At 40.9% G+C, this 18,830-nt stretch overlaps 1 protein-coding gene across 2 annotated transcripts in view; it reads left to right on the top strand.

The window, feature by feature from the left end:
• Nucleotides 1–6,682, top strand: part of bbs9 (Bardet-Biedl syndrome 9) — a 203,721-nt gene extending 197,039 nt beyond the window's left edge. For both annotated transcript variants that reach the window (XM_072460825.1, XM_072460824.1), the window contains one exon: nucleotides 6,216–6,682. In XM_072460825.1, coding sequence (XP_072316926.1) covers nucleotides 6,216–6,544 — 329 coding nt within the window. In that variant the 3' untranslated portion in view covers nucleotides 6,545–6,682. The remainder of the gene's footprint in view (nucleotides 1–6,215) is intronic.
• Nucleotides 6,683–18,830: the final 12,148 nt, after the last annotated feature.

Below are 18,830 nucleotides of genomic sequence, written 5' to 3'. Positions count from 1 at the left end.
TGCAATCTGGATTGTTTTACGATATTTCTCCAGATCTTTTGATACAGTATGTTTGTCTGGATTACGTAGCTGGAGTTTAGCCTTGAGTGTAATGTAGAGGTACTTAAAAAAGAAAAACAAAAGAAAAAATAGATGATCTCTCTTGCAATATTTGTGAGTTCACAAGAATTAATCTGGCCAGACTCCTGCTGTTGCTATTGGCAACATTGTGGTTTGAGCAGCATATTCATTGATCCATGCTCCAAACTTTGTTTTGGATTTTAAATGTTTTTGAATGTTTTAACCAAGGATCAAATTGAAAAGTTTAATTGTTTTTGTTTCAGGAACAAGAACAAAAATAGAAAATTAAATCCTCTTTACCTTTTTGATTCTAATTATAAAGTCAATAGACTGTGTTTAGGTTCTAGATGGAACTTACTTTCCCTTTGATTGCATTGAATTTTCCATGAAAAATCGATATCTGATTTCTCTTGGTCACTGGACCGCATTGTATTACAACAAATATTAAAATTTGAACAATATTTATTTTAGCTGCCCACCATCTGTATTAAATATTATTGGCTGATGGATTGTCACGTAAAGCAGCCTATTGGAATAACTGATTCAAGGATCATAAATGTCTTTGAAACAACTTTAGTGCTTTTCATTTCCCTTGATTTATTTTCTGTGTTTAATACCAGTTTCTCACTTTTGTCTCCAGTTGTCTCCATTCTGGTATTTAGGATGTGTTTGGTTACAACCTTTTAAAAGTTCTATATGATAATATGTGTATCCCATTAAGGACCACTGTGAAGACTACAACTGAAGCTTTTTTCTACTACCACTGTGAAGTATTCAGACTTGTCCATAATTCCATGTCACATATGAACTGGGACGTCACGCTCTCCTCTGTTTAGTCTATGACTCTCCACTTTGTTAGTTTGTTGAAGTAGTCCACTGACGAGACGTGACCTGACCCCTTCGGCTTTCCGTAGCCAAGGGAAGCGGCCATCTTGTCTTACAACGTCAATGTTTATCAATCTGTGCTACCGCTCCCTCGAGACTCTGGCTCTCTCATACTCGCTTCTATTTCCTGCGCTGGTTGGGAAAGTAAACTCAGAAAGGACCGCAGCACCTATGGGAGAAGAGAATGGAAATGTTCATAGTGCTAAATGTGTGTTTTTAATGTAATGTGGTACGATTGTTTTACATCTTAGATTATTCCTTTGCAGCCATTTGAACTCTTGTGAAAAACTGGGAGGTAAAACCGACAAAAACATTAAACAAATTAAACTTAATTAACTAAAATGATAACTAATAGACACACCATCCCAGAATATCCTTTATAAAGCTAATGTAGATTTTAATATGCTAATGTGGACATCTTTGTGACAAAGCATTCAAGAATCGATTTGCATATATTTTGTTAACATCTGCAATATGCCAAATGTCTTTCTTTGCTAACATTGCATAACTGCCATTGCTTATTTTGAATTAATTTGGTAATAAATTAATTTGAGTAATTTGGGTAATTAACACAAAAATATTGTCTAATAATTATTGTCTTTTAAATGTATTTACCAGTAGTGAAACCCAGTAGACACAGCTCTTTCATTTGTATGTAGTTGTTCCTAATGCATCTCTGGGGTCATGTTGGTTGCTTGGAACAAAGATGGTGACATAAAGTTGGGATTCATGATGTTCTATCCCAATCACCAATATTTTTTGCTGCGTTTGATCGATCCTTTAACATTATTTTTGTGTAACCTGTCAAGAGCAACGCATGAGTGCAGTGCTCAGGGCCGCTTCTTCTGATCTTGAGACAGAAAATGTATAGGAGTACTAAGCTTTAGAATTAGCTTACTGTGCATTACCTAGACACATAGATTGGCCCCATATGGTCCTGGAATCGAACCTGTGACCTTCTTGTTGTGAAGCTGACCTTTCTGCTACCGTGCTGCTGGCAGTACCTTTGCATATATTCAGGGTGATCTGATTAAACCTCACTTCTCCTTGGTTGTCAAACTGTGCCTCTAAAAACAAGCAAGAGTTGATCCCAAAGACCTCCAGGCCGGACCAGAGCTAAGACTGACCCGTGTCTCCAGTGACCAGTCGCCTATTGGGACTTCTCATTGAAAGGGTGCTTCTCCTGACGGACACTTTCCGTTCAACTTTGATCCCAGGTCTAAGGGTTATTTCTATTAGAACCAACCAGAGTTCAAGCCAAGTTCAGCCAGGCCCTGCAACAAGGACTTAACGCCTTTATTTGTTGTTATATGTCAGACTGATATTCAGGCAGTGTTTTAACTGCTTTCTCAAACATATTGTAACTGAGTTTAACCTGAATGTTTTGCCAAGAGCAGTGACATAAATCATTTGTATTTATATTTATTATTTTAATTATGATGGAAAATAATTCTGAAAATCTGAATAAATTTGTTGCATTCATAAAAAATAAAACAATACAAACGCAAAAGCTCCCAAACTTTACAATGCCATAAAATTAAGTCTGCTAAAACTGAACCTAACAAAATTATATTCACAAAACACTGAAAAACAAAAACGATCACAAAATAAAAAAATATTTCAACCAGGAGACAGACTCTACCTCAATGAGTGCGGTTGTATTAATATGTAATCATTCATGCTTAGATCCTTGCGAGTAGAAACATTAAGTTAAAGGATGCCTTTGTTAGGGACCAAATACATGAAAATTAATATAAATAGCTTGATAGGAAATTAGTAGAGTGGCAAATGTAGCAGGTTGTTTATTGGCTGAGAACAACAGATAGGTGACAGGGAAATAGATGTATAGTTTGTACTTCAGATTAACTGGTGGGCATGATCTTTTTTTTATTATTTGACTTTCCTCCGTACATGTCCTAACCTTGTGTCTCTCTGTGTTAGGTCTTACGTGTAGACACAGCTGCTTTTCCTTGTGTCTCTGGGGCACTGCGGGGCACTCGGAGCAGACAGTTAGCGTCCGTCAGGATTAGCGTGTCGCTGTAGGATTAACCCAGCGCTCACACATGCTAACCTCATTGACACAGTGCTGGCAGCTTCACTTGTGACCACACACGGACTGCACTCTCACTGAGCACAAGGGTTCACATGTATTATGTTTGAAGGCAGGGATCAAAGTGGGAACACAAGTTCGGAGGGTTTTTCTATTTAATTAAGGTAAAAGGTTCAGTTGTACATACTATAGGCAAACATTCTCACGCAGTTCTAAGGTGAATAAGACAAATATATTCTTAAATAACCTCAAATGTTCACATTCAAAAGATTCTGTATATAAATTAGGACGTAAATTCACCAATGCTGTTCTCAAGTTTTACATCTCACTTTGGATCATTTGTTGTGGTTATAAATTACATTGATTACATTGAAATAGTAATTTGGCAAAGTTGGTTAGCACTCTTGCCTCCCAAGAAGGAGATCATGGGTTCGATTCCCGGATCAGACCAACATCACATGATCTCTCTGGGTGGAGTCTGCATGTCCTCCCCGTGTTACCGTGGGTTCTCTCTGGGTTCAAATCAAATCAAATCAAATCAAATCAATTCATTTTTGTAAGGCCCAAAATCACAACAACAGTTGCCTCTGAGGGCCACAGGGAGAAATGAATCAACAATGTCTGTGGTGGCGATGAAGTCAGGCAATGTCTGTGGTGGCGAGGGACGATGTCCCAGGGTCCTCTGTCCTTAGACTCTCCTTCTCGGCCAGGAAAAACTACAAAAAAAACCTCTTTGGGAAAAAAGCGTAGAAACCTGGAGGAGTTCCAGTGAAGGAGAGATCCGACTCTCACAGACGGACAGACGGACACGAGGGAGACTGGAGCTGGACCCACTCTTCAGGCAGATGAGGGACCGACTGAGGCGAACTGGACCCACTCTTCAGGCAGATGAGGGACCGACTGAGGCGAACTGGACCCACTCTTCAGGCAGATGAGGGACCGACTGAGGCGAACTGGACCCACTCTTCAGGCAGATGAGGGACTGTCGGAGGCGAACTGGACCCACTCTTCAGGCAGATGAGGGACCGTCTGAGTCGAGCTGGACCCACTCTTCAGGCAGATGAGGGACCGGTGGGAGGGTTCCTCCCACCGTCCAAAGATATGCATGTGTGAGGCAAAATAGGCAACTCTAAATTGGTGAATGAGAATGAATGGTTATCTGTGTCTGTCTATGTCTCTGTGTTGGCCCTGCGACGAGTTGGCCACTGTCCAGGGTGTACCCCGCCTAAGGCCCAAAGTCACTGGGATAGGCTCCAGTCACCTTGAATGGGAAAATGCAGTAGAAAATAAATGAATACATTGAAATATGATATTGTTGTATTTAGTAATGGCCTAAGGCTCAACCTTAGCACCAATACAAAGCTACAATAAATGTATACATTTTCCATGCCTATGCAGCCTGTGCAAATTTGAGTTTTAACAACAACAAAAACAGCACTTCTACAGTAAAGTCATTTCTTTAGCTGTATTACGAGTAGATCCTTTATTAGCATTCAGCGTTGGATTCAGTTTTATTAACTTTCTCGTGAAGTTCTGCTCACTTCTCATGCCAATCCCCATCTGCTTCTGTCACCCTCACGTCTTCATCTCCAGTGTTGTCAATTGCATTTATACAAGTTCACTTTCTTGCTATTTATTCAGGACATATCATGTGACACCGGGCAACAACAGTTGTTCTGCTCACAATCTCTTTAAGCCGTAGACGATGAGGCTGCTGATTACAGAAGTGTGTGGAGTCGGTAAACGCACGGCGGGCAGACAGCGCTGGGATACCTAACTCTCTCACACACATGCACACGCGCGCACACGCACGCACACGCACACACGCACGCACGCACGCACACACACACACACACTAGGGGAGATAAGGAGAGAATCTCAGTGTAGGCAGACACTGCGGGTTATCAATGCATCACACGACAGGGACGATCTGAAGGGGGATGGGACAAAAGAGAGACAGGGGGGTGTAACAGGTGCTCGTGTCATGTCTGATCATTATAAGAAGTCTACTTCACTGTTAAGTGTAGTTCTGTTTGTGGCAGTAATCCTCATTCACAAGACTTTCTGATTACGCTGTCGCAGCTCAAACAATGACCCACCATCAGTCGTGCTTATTCACCCAATGCAACGCATAATGTAGTAGCTGCTGTTGTAACAGCATAATTTCCTGTAGTACTATCTGTGGCAGGTTGTAGTAAAACATTGTTGATGTCAGATGTCACGATACCGATGGGGAGAGTTTTGAGATTATACTAATTAATAATCACTATCATTGATAACTGAATATGTAATGCATGTAACCTTTTTGAAATGTTTTTTTTTCCAGTTCTACTTGTATTCAATTAAAATGTTACCAGAGATATGCGCAGTACATTTAGTCTTCTACCTGAAACCAAAATAGTGAGAAGAAAACAAACACCAGTAAGTTTATTCAAAATAAGGATGAGTTAGCTGACTGTGATTTCCAAGCAAATACATGTGTTTGGAGTATATTTAGCATTGTCAAATTGAGGGATGGAATTTGATATTTTATGGAATTAGTAAAATCACACAAAATGACTGCGCCTTCAGAAACTATAAGCTTGAATCAACATTGCAATTACGAAAACAAACGCTCCTTTCTTACATCTATATAATTGAACGTAATACTCTTTTCTACTATGTAAATATTTGGAATTCTTCAAAAATTGTCTACAGTGATGCTATTGTTGTAGATTATGCTTCTGGTTTAGACAAGTCAAAGATATATTAACCAAAGCTATGTTGTCACGCTAAGATGACAAGACTGTATTTTAACGGTTTTGCTCTTCTAAACTGAAACTGAAATATAATTACTACTACTAGTCTATTTGTGTAACTGTAATAGAGCCATACAATATATTGTTGTTCGCTCATCAAAACATGATCCAGGTTACATTCAGTAAAATTATATCATTCATAAATGGAAACAAATCAGAAACATACTGAAACAAATCAAATCAATTGGCTGTATCCGATTGTTTTTTTTTTTTCATGTGGTGCTATTGCAAAAGCTCAGTCACACACAGCATTTTCTTTTCTGTTCATGTTGAAATTCTTTTTAGCTGGACAAAGTGGTCCCTGACATTTGCAGTAGTGGCCCTTAGCCGCTCTTGTCCCTATCCCGTGTCGTGATAGCACCTCATCTCACCAAGCTCTCCTGCTGTTCTAACCTCTCATGTTTCTCCGTCCTCTCTTCCAGATAAAGAACCCAAAGAGAAGAAAGAAGGCCCTAATGAGCCTTCCGAGGGCCCTGGGACAGAGGAAACAAGCGCAGCTGAGGAGGTGAAGAAGGAGAGGAAAGAGCCATCCAAAGAGAAGAAGAAGGAATCCAGTAAGGAGCCTAAAGAGGAGGCCAAGAAGGAGGTGAAGAAGGACTCAAAAGAGAAAAAGGAGTCATCGTCCAAGGAGAAGAGAGACAAGGACAAAGAAGGAAAGGAGGCGACGAAGGAGACAGGAGACAAGAAGGTGTCCAGGAAGTCCTCCTCAGCCAAAGTGAAGGAGAAGAAAGAGGCAGAGGGGGGTGTATGATGGTGAACGGGCAATAAGCTGTCCGTTCACCATCATACAGTCACACACCAACACACAAACACATCATCATCTTATTGTTTCTGTTAGACTGGTCATAAACAGCACGGTATAGGGCAGTTTGCAGTGAGAAAATATTATACAGCTACAGTTAAGATTCACTTCTTTCTGAAACAACCATGTTGAAAGACAAATCCCGTGGTCATGGAAATATGTCAGTGTGTTTGAGAAGCAGAGAAAACATCTGAGGAGAAGCAAAAACTGATCTACTCCAGATCTAAACCCTAGTGAGAGTGTTTAGAGCTGGAGAAGGCTTTGTGCAGTGGCCACTCTCTCATCATCAACACAAAAGCTGTGTGAGAAATAATGACACGCTGGATGGAAATAAATCTTTTGACATTGCAGAAGCTTATTGAAGTGTGCTGTAATCAAAGCTAATGCAACAAAATGTTTTCTGTGGCAGTGTAAAATATCTGCATAAGAAGATAACTGTGTATGTGCTGGATCAGGGGTTCAATTTTTTCCATGATTGGTAACAATAGTTACAAATCAGGTTTATAAGGATGGGGATTGTGCACATGAGGAAAATTATATTGTGAGGGGTTTTTCTTGCACAAAAAAAGTTAACTTTGCTCGCTTCTTATGAGAAGCAAGCTGTAAAAAAATATTCAGTAAAATAAAAAATGTGAGGCCAAAACTGTTAAGCAGCAGTCCAAGCAGGCACTCTCGGACTTCCCTCACCCCGGACAATTCCTCCAGCCCCTGTGGAGGGATCCTGAGGCGTTCCCAGGCCGGCCAGCAAAGAGACATAGACCCTCCAGTGTGCCCTGGGTCTTCCCCTGGGCCTCTTCCCGGTGGGACATGCCCAGAACACTTCCCCAGGAAGACGCCCAGAAGGAATCCGGAACAGATGCCCGAACCACCTCAGCAGGCTCTGATCGACTAGGAGGAGCAGCAGCTCTACTCCGAGGTCCCCCCGTGTGACTGAGCTCCTCACCCTCCCCTGGGGAGCACCCAGCCACTCATTTCGACCATGATCTTGTCCTTTCGGTCATTACCAAAAGCATGACCACAGGTGAGGGTAGGAACGTAGATTGAGAGTTTTGCCTTTCGACTCAGCTCCTTCTTCTTCACCACCACAACAGTGCTGATTCTCATCCCAGCCACATCCCGGCTGCAAACCGTCCCAGTGCATGTTGCAGGTCCGGGTTTGATGGAGCCATCAGGACAACATTGTCTGCAAACAGCAGAGATGAGATCCTGTGGTCCCCAAACCGGACACCCTCCGACCCCTGACTGTCCCTAGAAATTCTGTCCATAAAAACTATGAACAGAACTGGATTGGATTGTAGTAAAACACAACTTCAGCTATTCTTAAGCTTTGCCATACCAGCATGACTCGTGCCGCATCTCTGAATGGAAACATCTATTCTGTACATTCCACACATGTTCATACACTCAGCTCTGCCCTCTCTCCACATACAGTGTCGCTCTCATATCAATAGCAGCAAAGCCACTTCCTCCCAGACGCATGCTCCGGTAATAGTCCAGGCTAAACCGCACGCTCTCTGGCCCCTGTGTGTTCTTCCTCCTCCTCCTTCTCCCCAGACATTTCGCTGACTCGCAGCTTTCCTCCTCCATCTTCTCCGCGACACTTCAGCCCACCACTAATCCCAGCCGGGCCCCAAACTGCCCACACGACCAGGGCAGATGTGACGTCAGCAGAATCGTCCCTCGCTCCTCCGCTTCGCCAAGAATAACCAGTTTTAGCCAAATTCTTCCGTGTAAATTCAAGGCATCCACCCACACTGGCCTCCCGCGTCCAGGCTCAAGGACGTTTGGGTGCACTCTGTTGTTGTTGCACAGTGCAAAGTGCCAGCAGAACAAAAACAGGCAGTTGTTAGTTGTATATTTTCCCTTCGGTATAAATATAGCCTGTTTTTGGACAGATCAAATTGACTCTGGTTTTGTGTGGAGAGCACCTGCTACCAAGGCTAAGTTCAGACTGCAAACTACAGCACAATTTATTTCAGAATGTTGTTCCACAATGCTTTAAGTGAAAAGCAGGAAACCAACTTGCAAAAGACAGCAGCAAATCAGCGCAATCATTTAAAAAAAAAGGAAAAATAAATTTAAAATAAATGTAAATTCTGCTTATCATTGGGAACGTATATTTGATACATTTCCATAAATAAATAAAATATTTGTGGTTAAAAAAAGAAAATAGATAATACGGTATGAATTCTTTTGTCTTCAGTTTCCACAAAGAGGAACACAGGGTTTTCAATAAGCAAAAGAAGGTTACAGAAGACACATAATGCTTTTGTTTGCTATATAATTCTATTTTATGGACATTTTAGATTGTAATATTGATCTTAAATGACTTAATAAAAGAATCAAGTCCGCTTTGGAGAACAAAGTAAGTAAAGAGCTAGGGGCATGTATCAGTGGTGTATTGGTGGTCGGTTGAACTGGAGATCTTAACAATAGCATCTTTAATGAAGGAGAATAAAATGTATTCAAGCATGCATGAATCACAAACCTTAACATGGTTAGAAGGTGATTTTGCATAATGTGTCACCTTTAATGACCGTATTAAGTTGAATGAATTTTTTTGCAGCGATTGTAGTAGTTTTCTTTTGCTTTTTAACCCCACACACCAGCCTTTAGTTTGCAGTCTGAACAAAGGAGTTTAATAGTAATGAATACAAAGATGTTATTGTCCACTGGCTTTAGTTTCAAGGCAGTGGTTTCTTTTTTTTTTACTTTTGATTTATGGATGATAATGGACTCACAGACCAACCAGAATGTCTCTGTCCAGATTGTTAAACCATACAGGCTTGTTCTAAACATGATGGCGGTAATTACGTTTAGGTCCCACACAATACACACTTACATGTCTGCGTTGCCAGGGTAACCCATTTTAGCCATAGACACTGTGCCAGCTTCACCAGAGATAATCCTGCCCACTACGCCAGAATGTTACAGCCACTCTAAACGGCCAGTGTGTCGTCTTGGAAAGTCCTGCGCTCAAACTGGACAGTCGTGTACTTGATTGTGTCGTTATTGTTTGTTGCTTAGAAACACGTCGAATGTGTGAGAGCTAAATGACCGCTGATGTTCTGAGGTTTCCCCGTGGATACGAGCAGCGATAGTGTGTCTCTGTAGAAGATTTGTAGTCGTGACTTATTCAGGCTATTCCAAGTCTGCTTTTATAGCTGCGAGTGGGGGACACTATGTAAATTACAGCCCTGTTTATTTATGACAAGTTTTAGTAATAAAAAGTTTTATGAAAATGACGTCTCTTGTGTCATTGAAAATGTTACTTTTTGTTACACCTCATTTTGTGAATTGTAACTATTGGACTTTTCAGATTTGACACATTTTTCCAACTTAAGTAATTTTTTGTCAATAATACTCAAATAATAGTTAATTGAAATACATTTTACTATATCTTGGGTAAATATTTTGGTCACTACTTTTTAATTCTTCTGGGGTATTTTTTATATTTCTTTTTTAAGTAAAATTGCTCTCACTGAAGTACATATTGTGGCTACTATATTCTGTTATACCTCTGTTCAGAATGGGTTATACTTAGGTTACGGTATTGTCAAGGTTAAATATGACCTGAGTAATGCTGAAATATAGTTTATTTTTATATGCATTTACATTGAGTGTTTTATTTTGACAGGCAGGGAGCAGTATGCAAAAAATGAAATCTATTGTCAAAATCAATCATCTAATTTTATGAAAACTTCTGTTAAAGAGTTGGGAGAACCTTTTTCAGTGTTATTTGTGTCACTTCTTGTAAGCTCGCACTCAAATGTTCTCTTTGACTTTATATTGAGATGGCCCTTGTGGTCAAGCTAGCTGATCATTTTGGGTATTTTGCTCATTTTAAGTTTATCTAAAGGTCGAGGTGTGTGCAAACCTTGAAGTGGGTTACAGTATGATTTCAAAATAAGTAAAAGAAAATGTCATTCACATCTTAAATTAACCACCACAAAGCTACATTAAAACAGCATGGCCTTCTGAAAATGAATATTGTGTGTATAAATCCATAAAAGATATCAAAGCATATCAAAAGTGAGCTTTAAATTGGGCAGCAGTCTGAGCAAAGACTCATGGACTTCCTCACACCAGACCTCGGCACATATAGAAGTATTAACATTGTATTTGAAATGTGTTTCCCTTGCTTTATTTGTTTATCAGACGGGTGTATTTTGTTAGCACGTGCCTTGACTTCCTCTTGCTCTGGCTCCTCGGCTCTAGCACTCGTTTATCACACACGCACACCTCTCTCTCTCATCACCTCTTCTTTCACCTCTCCTTCCTTCCTTCTCCTTCGTACCTTTCATCTTTGGCCTCCTCGCTCCGTTCTTTCATCTCTTTACTCTTCTTTTGCTTTGGAACTCTTACTGGAAACTTTTTCGGAATCAAAAGTAGGAATTGTTTCAGGTTTTCAGATGTCATTACACGCTGACAAGGCCTGAGTTTTCTTCCACAATCGCATACTTTCTTCCCTTGAAATGTTTTATTCTAAATGTCAAAGACTTTACCAGATTGTGTTTTTCTCTGCAGTAAAGATGGCCGTTCACACCGTCAGTAAAAACACCAACAGCTTCTGTACGTCTGGAAATGGAGAGACTATTAAACATCTGCATGTAATATAAATGTAGTCATCCACACTGGAACAAGGTATGTCCCAAAGAGCTTTTAACCTTAGTCATTACTATCTTATTCATGCATTTGGGTGACCCTTGAAAGAGAAGTTTTGGTCTCAATGGGTTAAATAAAGGTTCATAAATAAATTTGAGTTTTGAGAGCTCAGAAAAGGTCAGTTTTCACGTAACCCTTATCTCCACCTCCTGCTCTGTACTTATTGTTCATTTATTCATCAAATTCATACTCCTGGCCGTACATGTGGGTTTAAAAATGTCCAATTTTTCAACGATAAAAACACGTAAATTCAAATCTTCTTGTTGAAAAGCCACTATGAAGAGGCGGGGCTTAACAGTCTGTAGACTTGTTTCTACATAATGTTATAGTTTAATACTCAGAAAATAGCATAACATGTCTCCTTCAAGTAAAAATGTGTACCTTCGCTTGTAATGTTCCACAGAATTGCATTAAACGTTTGTGTTTTGTTCTTATTCTAATACAGATGTCATGAAAATACCTTCAACAGAATATATTCTTACTGCGAGTGGTATTGCCTCCGCACATCTGACTGTCACTTGACCTGTTGGTGTCACTTGCTTGTTTGCATGGAGATGTATTTAATGCCAAACCGTGGTACATTCCGGGCAAAGCAAATACATCTCCAAATTAAGTTTAAAAAAAAAGTTACATCGTGCACCTTTAATATTAACATTGTTCTCTTAAAGCTTTCATTCACACTCAAACCCACTCAAACACACACATTCAAGCACGGTCAAGGTGGGTGAAGTGTCTTGCCCCAGGACACAATTACCACGTGCACGTCGTCAAAGCTGAACCTGGAACCGCTTCGTTCCGTGCCACCTTCATACTTGTATTGCATTACAGAGCAGTGACAGTCCAGCAAAGCAAATCTAGAGCAATCTTACTTCACAGCCAGAAGGTCCCGGGTTTTGTCTTTTAAACTTGGTTCACTTCTGGTTTAGTTTTTGCGTCTTGTTTTAGTTTGTAACCTCTACTTGACCTCCTCTTCGGTTATAATGTAGGGACAGTATAACGTTATGGAGATTTCAGCATCATTTTACCTGTGCAGTCCAACCCTCTGCCACAGCTCACTGCACCAGTTTCTACTCTCAACAATACAACTCCCATGATGCTCTCTCCAGGGACAGTTAGCTCTAAATACATGCTGCTCTGCTTTATTTATGGTCTCTTCTGAAAAATGACATCACTTCGTCAAAACTGTGTGAGGATGTGCTGGATGTATGTCATTGTTAGATAAATTGTCCTGAAGTTGCAGCCTACAGTTTGAGCATATGTCACAATATAAATTAATATGTTTGGAGAGACTGTTCTATTTTCACTGATCTGCTGAATGACATGCTGGCATCCATATTTTACTAAGCACAAGCTCAAAGACCTGAAAAATACATATACAGCTTGTCATAGTTTTGAACTGCGCAGTTTGCACATGTGATTTATGTCAATTAAGTCTCATTTTACACACTAACAGCTCCAAAAGCCAAGCACAACAGAAGATCTATTTTGATCTCTTTATTATATACATTTTCCCAGGTCTATGTGGTTCTCTTTAAAGATGCTCTTTGTAACTTCTCTTGTAGATGGTCCACTTTCTTTGGCACTCTGTCTTCATGGAGAGGTAACTTAATGGAATTAATTGAACTCTATGGAGAGAAGCAGTTAGTGCCACCAGCTATGTTCTACGCAGTAATAAATGTTTTTCAACATTTCTTGCAATAAAAACACACGTGTTCTTGAATAAATACAACACAGATGAGTTTAATGCCATACTGTGGAATATATCAGGCCTAGCTATAATATCTTCATGGAGACGTGCACCAGAAAGGCTACATAGTACACCTTTAATTTGAAAAAAGACATTCAGGAGTGTTTGACAGCACAGCACCAAATCCAAACAGCACTGGTGAAAACATGAACTACCAGAAGCTCACTTTAAACTGATTTCAACAATAAACTCTATTTTCCTCTGATTTGCAAGTGGTCACTTTGATTTAAGTCAGCCGTGTTGAACTTGTGCAGAACATGGTGTGGTTAGCGCAGCGTAGGAGCTAAACGCCTTAGCTAACGGGGACGACAGAAACAGTCAGCGCTGCAAATCTGATGTGGAAGAATTTCTACGGCTATTATTACGCTCGGAGTTTGATGACCTGTGGGCCCTGGAAACTGTAAACAGTAACATCTATAGGCCCCGGGATTAGCATAGACTTGTAAACCGGCAAAGTTATAGCCGTGATGCTAACCAGACCTCTCCAGCTAATTATGTGGTTTTCTGACAAATATGTCTGCTGCCTCTGAATGAAACCAGGGAACAATAGTTTTAATGTGGAGCGGCTGGGTTTATTTATGTACTTTATTTGACAGGAGGAAAGACGGGATGGACTTATAGCATTTGCACAAACACAAGAGGTTCAGAGGGGTCAAGAAAAAGATCTGGTAAGTTACTTCTTTTTAGCCACAACTGCCTTCGAGCGGAATGACATTAATATGGCAGCCAATCTGTGCCTTTCCAATCAACAGGAATGACCCAAGCAGTAGTATTTCACAAGTGCAGTTCAGTAAGAGTATGCAACATTATGACAGCTAGATTTAAACTTTCTATATTGTTGGATAAACTTTACTCTAAAATACAGTGTTGTTACTTCTTTGACAACCAAGTTTTAGTGACCTGTAATAAAAAATGTCTAGGATTAATGTTTTCAATTGACCTTTTACAACAAACAAATCGATAAAGGTTAACCCATTCTTCAATACTGAGGCCACCAAACAGAAGCAGATCCAGATCTTTTGCCGGGGTGTTGGTCAGAACTGAAAGTACCAAGCAGAAGGATTTATTAGACTCTACATTTGACTTTTCTACAGAAAGATCCTTTAATAACCAGCATCAAAGAGGAATATTTAAAGGGGGCATATTATTATTTGTCTTTAGAAATAAACAAAAACGTACTACATAGATCAGAATTTTACATTTAGTTAATTGTAAACCGTAATATTGATTTAAACGGTTACGTTAAGTGTTGGAGGTTAACATGCTATCAGGTCAAACTGTATTCACACCAAATTGTCTCCTGCCTTTTCCTCAATATTCAATGGACTACCTGTGAAACTTCAACAACAGAAACCGGCTCATTGACTTCCTGTTCAAACTTGCAGTGGTGAGAAGTAGTTCATCATTGCAAGCAGCATATTTTTGTTTACGTGTTTTTATTGGACATAGGCAAATGTCTGTATTTTTTGGAACAATCGCAATCAATATCTGAGCGCTCAAACTTAATATGTCCCCTTAAAGAGACCATTTGTCCATTTTTACACAATGGATTGAGTTGTCACGACTGTTAATAGCCATTTTTAAGTAAAGACCCCCACTTGAACTTAGTATGTATCTGCTGGTCCTGGGTCCCCCCTCTCTGGCGCCCTCTTCAGGTCAGTCCACACCTCTTTAGCACTATGTAAAGTCAGGGACAATACCTGAATCTACTCCATTTACACAGCACGCACCTGTTTTTACCTTCAGAATGGATAAGTACAGAGTTTTCAGTGGAAAGTGTCTAATGATTTCTCTGTTCCTCTCTGCTCCGTCTGTGCCTGTGATGAGTTGCTCTTTTAACAGCCTCATCTGTCAGCCCCACACTTTAAGGTGGACCCCCGGCTGCAGATTTACGAGCAGGTAAAGCCCAAAAGTCTATGTTTTAGGCTTGTACTTGAGACTGTTTGAAGGAGAGGTCTGAAGAATCCGGGTTTACCTCAAAGGGTAGGACACACACTGAGATGTAGATCTTTGTAACTCTGATTTGAAGTTGAAATTGAAACAGCTAATGTATGTTTGAAATACATATTAATGAATTGAAATAAAAATAATACATGGAAAAATAAAAACCTTTGGATTTGTTTGATTTGATGAACTACCTGCGGCTTGGCACAATCAAGAGCGCTAGAGGGCAGAAAGAGCTTGGTGAGATCTGAACCGTCTACCCTCTAGTTTGTGGGCATTTGCTTAACCCCTCGTTGTCTCCAGCTTGATTAATTAATATGGATATCAAGACCAAACTTGGGATATTCAAACTGGCTACCAACACAGGCAACTTTTACTTTACCACAATACATTGGACTGCATGAAACTGGCTATCTTGTGGTGAATGGGTGTTTGACTAAACCACTATGCCACTGTCCCCAAATCAACCAATGTCCAAATGAACACTTATAGCCCCAATACGCTGAATCTTGAGCCTCGTGAATTGAGTCTAGCCTTGTAACAGTAAAATTAAGGCAGCAATTTGAACAATGTCTGTGTGCGGCTATAAAAGTGTAGAGGGCCGATCACTGTCCCTTGAGGCCCCCCTGCGCGGTCAGCACCAACCTCTGACCCCTGTAAAGGGTTGTAAGGGCTCCCCAGCTCTAGTCTGGCCACCTTCATGACTCATGTCTTTTGTGGGGCTTAGGCTTGGTCATTGGATGCAACTTTTCTGGTGGGTTATCGATTCTTGTCATCATCTGGAATGTTCTGGTGTATTTTTATGAAGCTTCTTTATCTTTCTTCCGGTGTTTTAATTGCCCAAAGATACATGCATTTTTTCTGTGATCGGGCTTGCCTTTCCAGAGATCAGACTTGTAACTTGGCTTGCTGGCCTTCCTTGAAGAAGCCGTACTGTGGAACATTCCAGACACTATCAGAAAGGTTAGTGCACCTTTATCTTGAACTGGGTTTTACTTTAGATTCAGTTTGAGCTTGACAGAAGGATTTTATTGTATTTTTGTGAGTCATTTAATGTTCTTATTATACAAAAAAATGTAACAGCTTTTGATTTTTTTGTTTGGTGAACAGACATTAAAATGAGAATCGTTTCATGGGATCACTGCGGTGGTTCAAGGGATTGTGCGCCTCATATAATAATTAGCATGTGATGATAAATGCTCAGCAGACGGAGGCAGCAGATGAAAAAGTGGAAATTGAGCATGAAACCAGTCTGTAATCTGATTGTGCGGTTAGAATTCTCACTTTTACAAGCACACATACTTTCAATTTGCAAACGACGATATCCCTAAGTGTATGAATGCGTGTTGTTTCTGCCTTCTGCGATGTAACTAGATATATGGTTTAAAGGGCACCACATATCAACATTTGTCATAACTTCAAGTGCTGAGTATTTCTAGTCATCTGATACCCTGACAGGGTGAGTAACTTCACATTGGATTTGATTAATGTGTAGCCTGTGTATTTAGGCAACTGTGTCAGCAATTTTAAAGCTGAACTGTGTAACTTTTCCCGTGGAGTATTCGCCACCCGCTGGTTTCCGTTGAGATGTCATTGCTTGGCCTGAAATATTACTGATATGGTATTATTGTATTTGTATATTCAGTATCTGCTTTCACTCGGCAAACACTTAGAAAATGGCGCGTTCTTACTGTGAGCAAACTCCAATCTCCACAGATCTGACCTGTAACTTACACCTGTTTGTCTCCATGGAGATACAGAATATGTTTTTATAATTCATACCATACTGTGTAATATATTAAGCAAACTAATAATATCTTCATTGGGACAAGCAGTGGGCAGAGCCTGAAAAGCTACATATTGCACCAAAAAAATAAACAAAATCATGTTTGTTTGTTTTTTAATTGCACTAATATGTATTAAATAACATTCATCCTTACTGTGAGTGGACATACATCTCCACAAACCTGACTCATACTTGGACTTTGTTGTCCTTTGGCTTTAATATTCCACAGTATGGCATGAAACTTCAATACTGTTACATACTTTAAAATGACTTTATTAGAGATCTGTAGTCTACTGTAAGGCTTAAAAGTGATGTGATAAAAGAACACTATAATTATACTTGTATATAATTACTATACTGAGGATGTATATATATAGTTAACGCTATCTTAAAAAGAAAACCATATCATTTTTCATCAAGACCATTCCTCCAACGTTTCAGTTTCAGAAATCGCCTCTTTAGAGTTTGTGGCGTGTGTGAGTCTGTCTGCGAACAGCCTTTAAAAGTCCCTTAAGCTTTCATCTTGCCCTAAACGTGTTGAAACCACACTCCCTCTTTCCTTCTTCCCTCTTTCCCTCTTTCCCTCTTTCCTTCTTCCTTCTTCCCTCTTTCCTTCTTCCCCCTTTCCCTCTTTCCCTCTTTCCTTCTTCCTTCTTCCCTCTTTCCTTCTTCCTTCTTCCCTCTTTCCTTCTTCCTTCTTCCCCTCTTTCCTTCTTCCCTCTTTCCTTCTTCCCTCTTTCCCTCGTTCCTTCTTCCCTCTTTCCCTCTTTCCTTCTTCCTTCTTCCCTCTTTCCTTCTTCCCTCTTTCCTTCTTCCCTCTTTCCTTCTTCCCTCTTTCCTTCTTCCCTCTTTCCCTCTTTCCTTCTTTCCCTCTTTCCTTCTTCCCTCTTTCCTTCTTCCTTCTTTCCCTCTTTCCCTCTTTCCTTCTTCCTTCTTCCCCTCTTTCCTTCTTCCCTCTTTCCCTCTTTCCTTCCCTCTTTCCCTCTTTCCCTCTTTCCCTCTTCCTTCTTCCCCTCTTTCCTTCTTCCCTCTTTCCCTCTTTCCTTCTTCCCTCTTTCCCTCTTTCCCTCTTTCCTTCTTCCCTCTTTCCTTCTTCCCTCTTTCCCTCTTTCCTTCTTCCTTCTTCCCTCTTTCCTTCTTCCCTCTTTCCCTCTTTCCCTCTTTCCTTCTTCCTTCTTCCCTCTTTCCTTCTTCCTTCTTTCCCTCTTTCCTTCTTCCCTCTTTCCCTCTTTCCTTCTTCCTTCTTCCCCTCTTTCCTTCTTCCCTCTTTCCTTCTTCCCTCTTTCCCTCTTTCCTTCTTCCTTCTTCCCTCTTTCCTTCTTCCCTCTTTCCTTCTTCCCTCTTTCCCTCTTTCCTTCTTTCCCTCTTTCCTTCTTCCCTCTTTCCTTCTTCCTTCTTTCCCTCTTTCCCTCTTTCCTTCTTCCTTCTTCCCCTCTTTCCTTCTTCCCTCTTTCCCTCTTTCCTTCCCTCTTTCCCTCTTTCCCTCTTTCCTTCTTCCTTCTTCCCCTCTTTCCTTCTTCCCTCTTTCCCTCTTTCCTTCTTCCCTCTTTCCTTCTTCCCTCTTTCCTTCTTCCCTCTTTCCTTCTTCCCTCTTTCCTTCTTCCTTGTTTCCCTCTTTCCTTCTTCCCTCTTTCCTTCTTCCCTCTTTCCTTCTTCCCTCTCTCCCTCTTCCCTTCTTCCCTCTCTAATATAACCCTCTTTGCCTCACACTTCCCTCTCCTCTCTCCTCAGCGCGCCTCGGGACAGTGCGCTCCTGACACCCTCACGTCACTGTCCCTGCTCTGGACTGGAGCGGCTCTGGGTGCGGGTCTCTCAGGGGGGGGAGGTCCCGCTTCTCGCGCACATGTGTAGGAGGCAGGACTTGGTTCCTCTCTCCGCGGTGGTGCGCTCCTCCGGCTTTCACACTGCGGCACTGAGCGGAAAGTACCAGCGAGCGAAGGACGCGCGCCGCACCGCTCCAAAAACGCATCAGCGGAGCCGCATTCTGCAAGACGGCGGGACGCGCATGTTTACCTCATTGCACGGATACAGTCGTGTCGTTTCCTTCTGATTTTTTTTTTTTGTTGTTGTTGGGGGGGGGGTCTCCAACCTTG

The sequence above is a fragment of the Eucyclogobius newberryi genome, unplaced genomic scaffold, assembly GCF_026437365.1.
Source record: "Eucyclogobius newberryi isolate DKJ021-1_F unplaced genomic scaffold, fEucNew1.0.hap1 SCAF_3, whole genome shotgun sequence".
Classification (NCBI taxonomy): Eukaryota; Metazoa; Chordata; class Actinopteri; order Gobiiformes; family Gobiidae; genus Eucyclogobius; species Eucyclogobius newberryi.
Note: the sequence above shows the minus strand (reverse complement) of the source record. Positions and strands in the feature narration are given on the sequence as shown.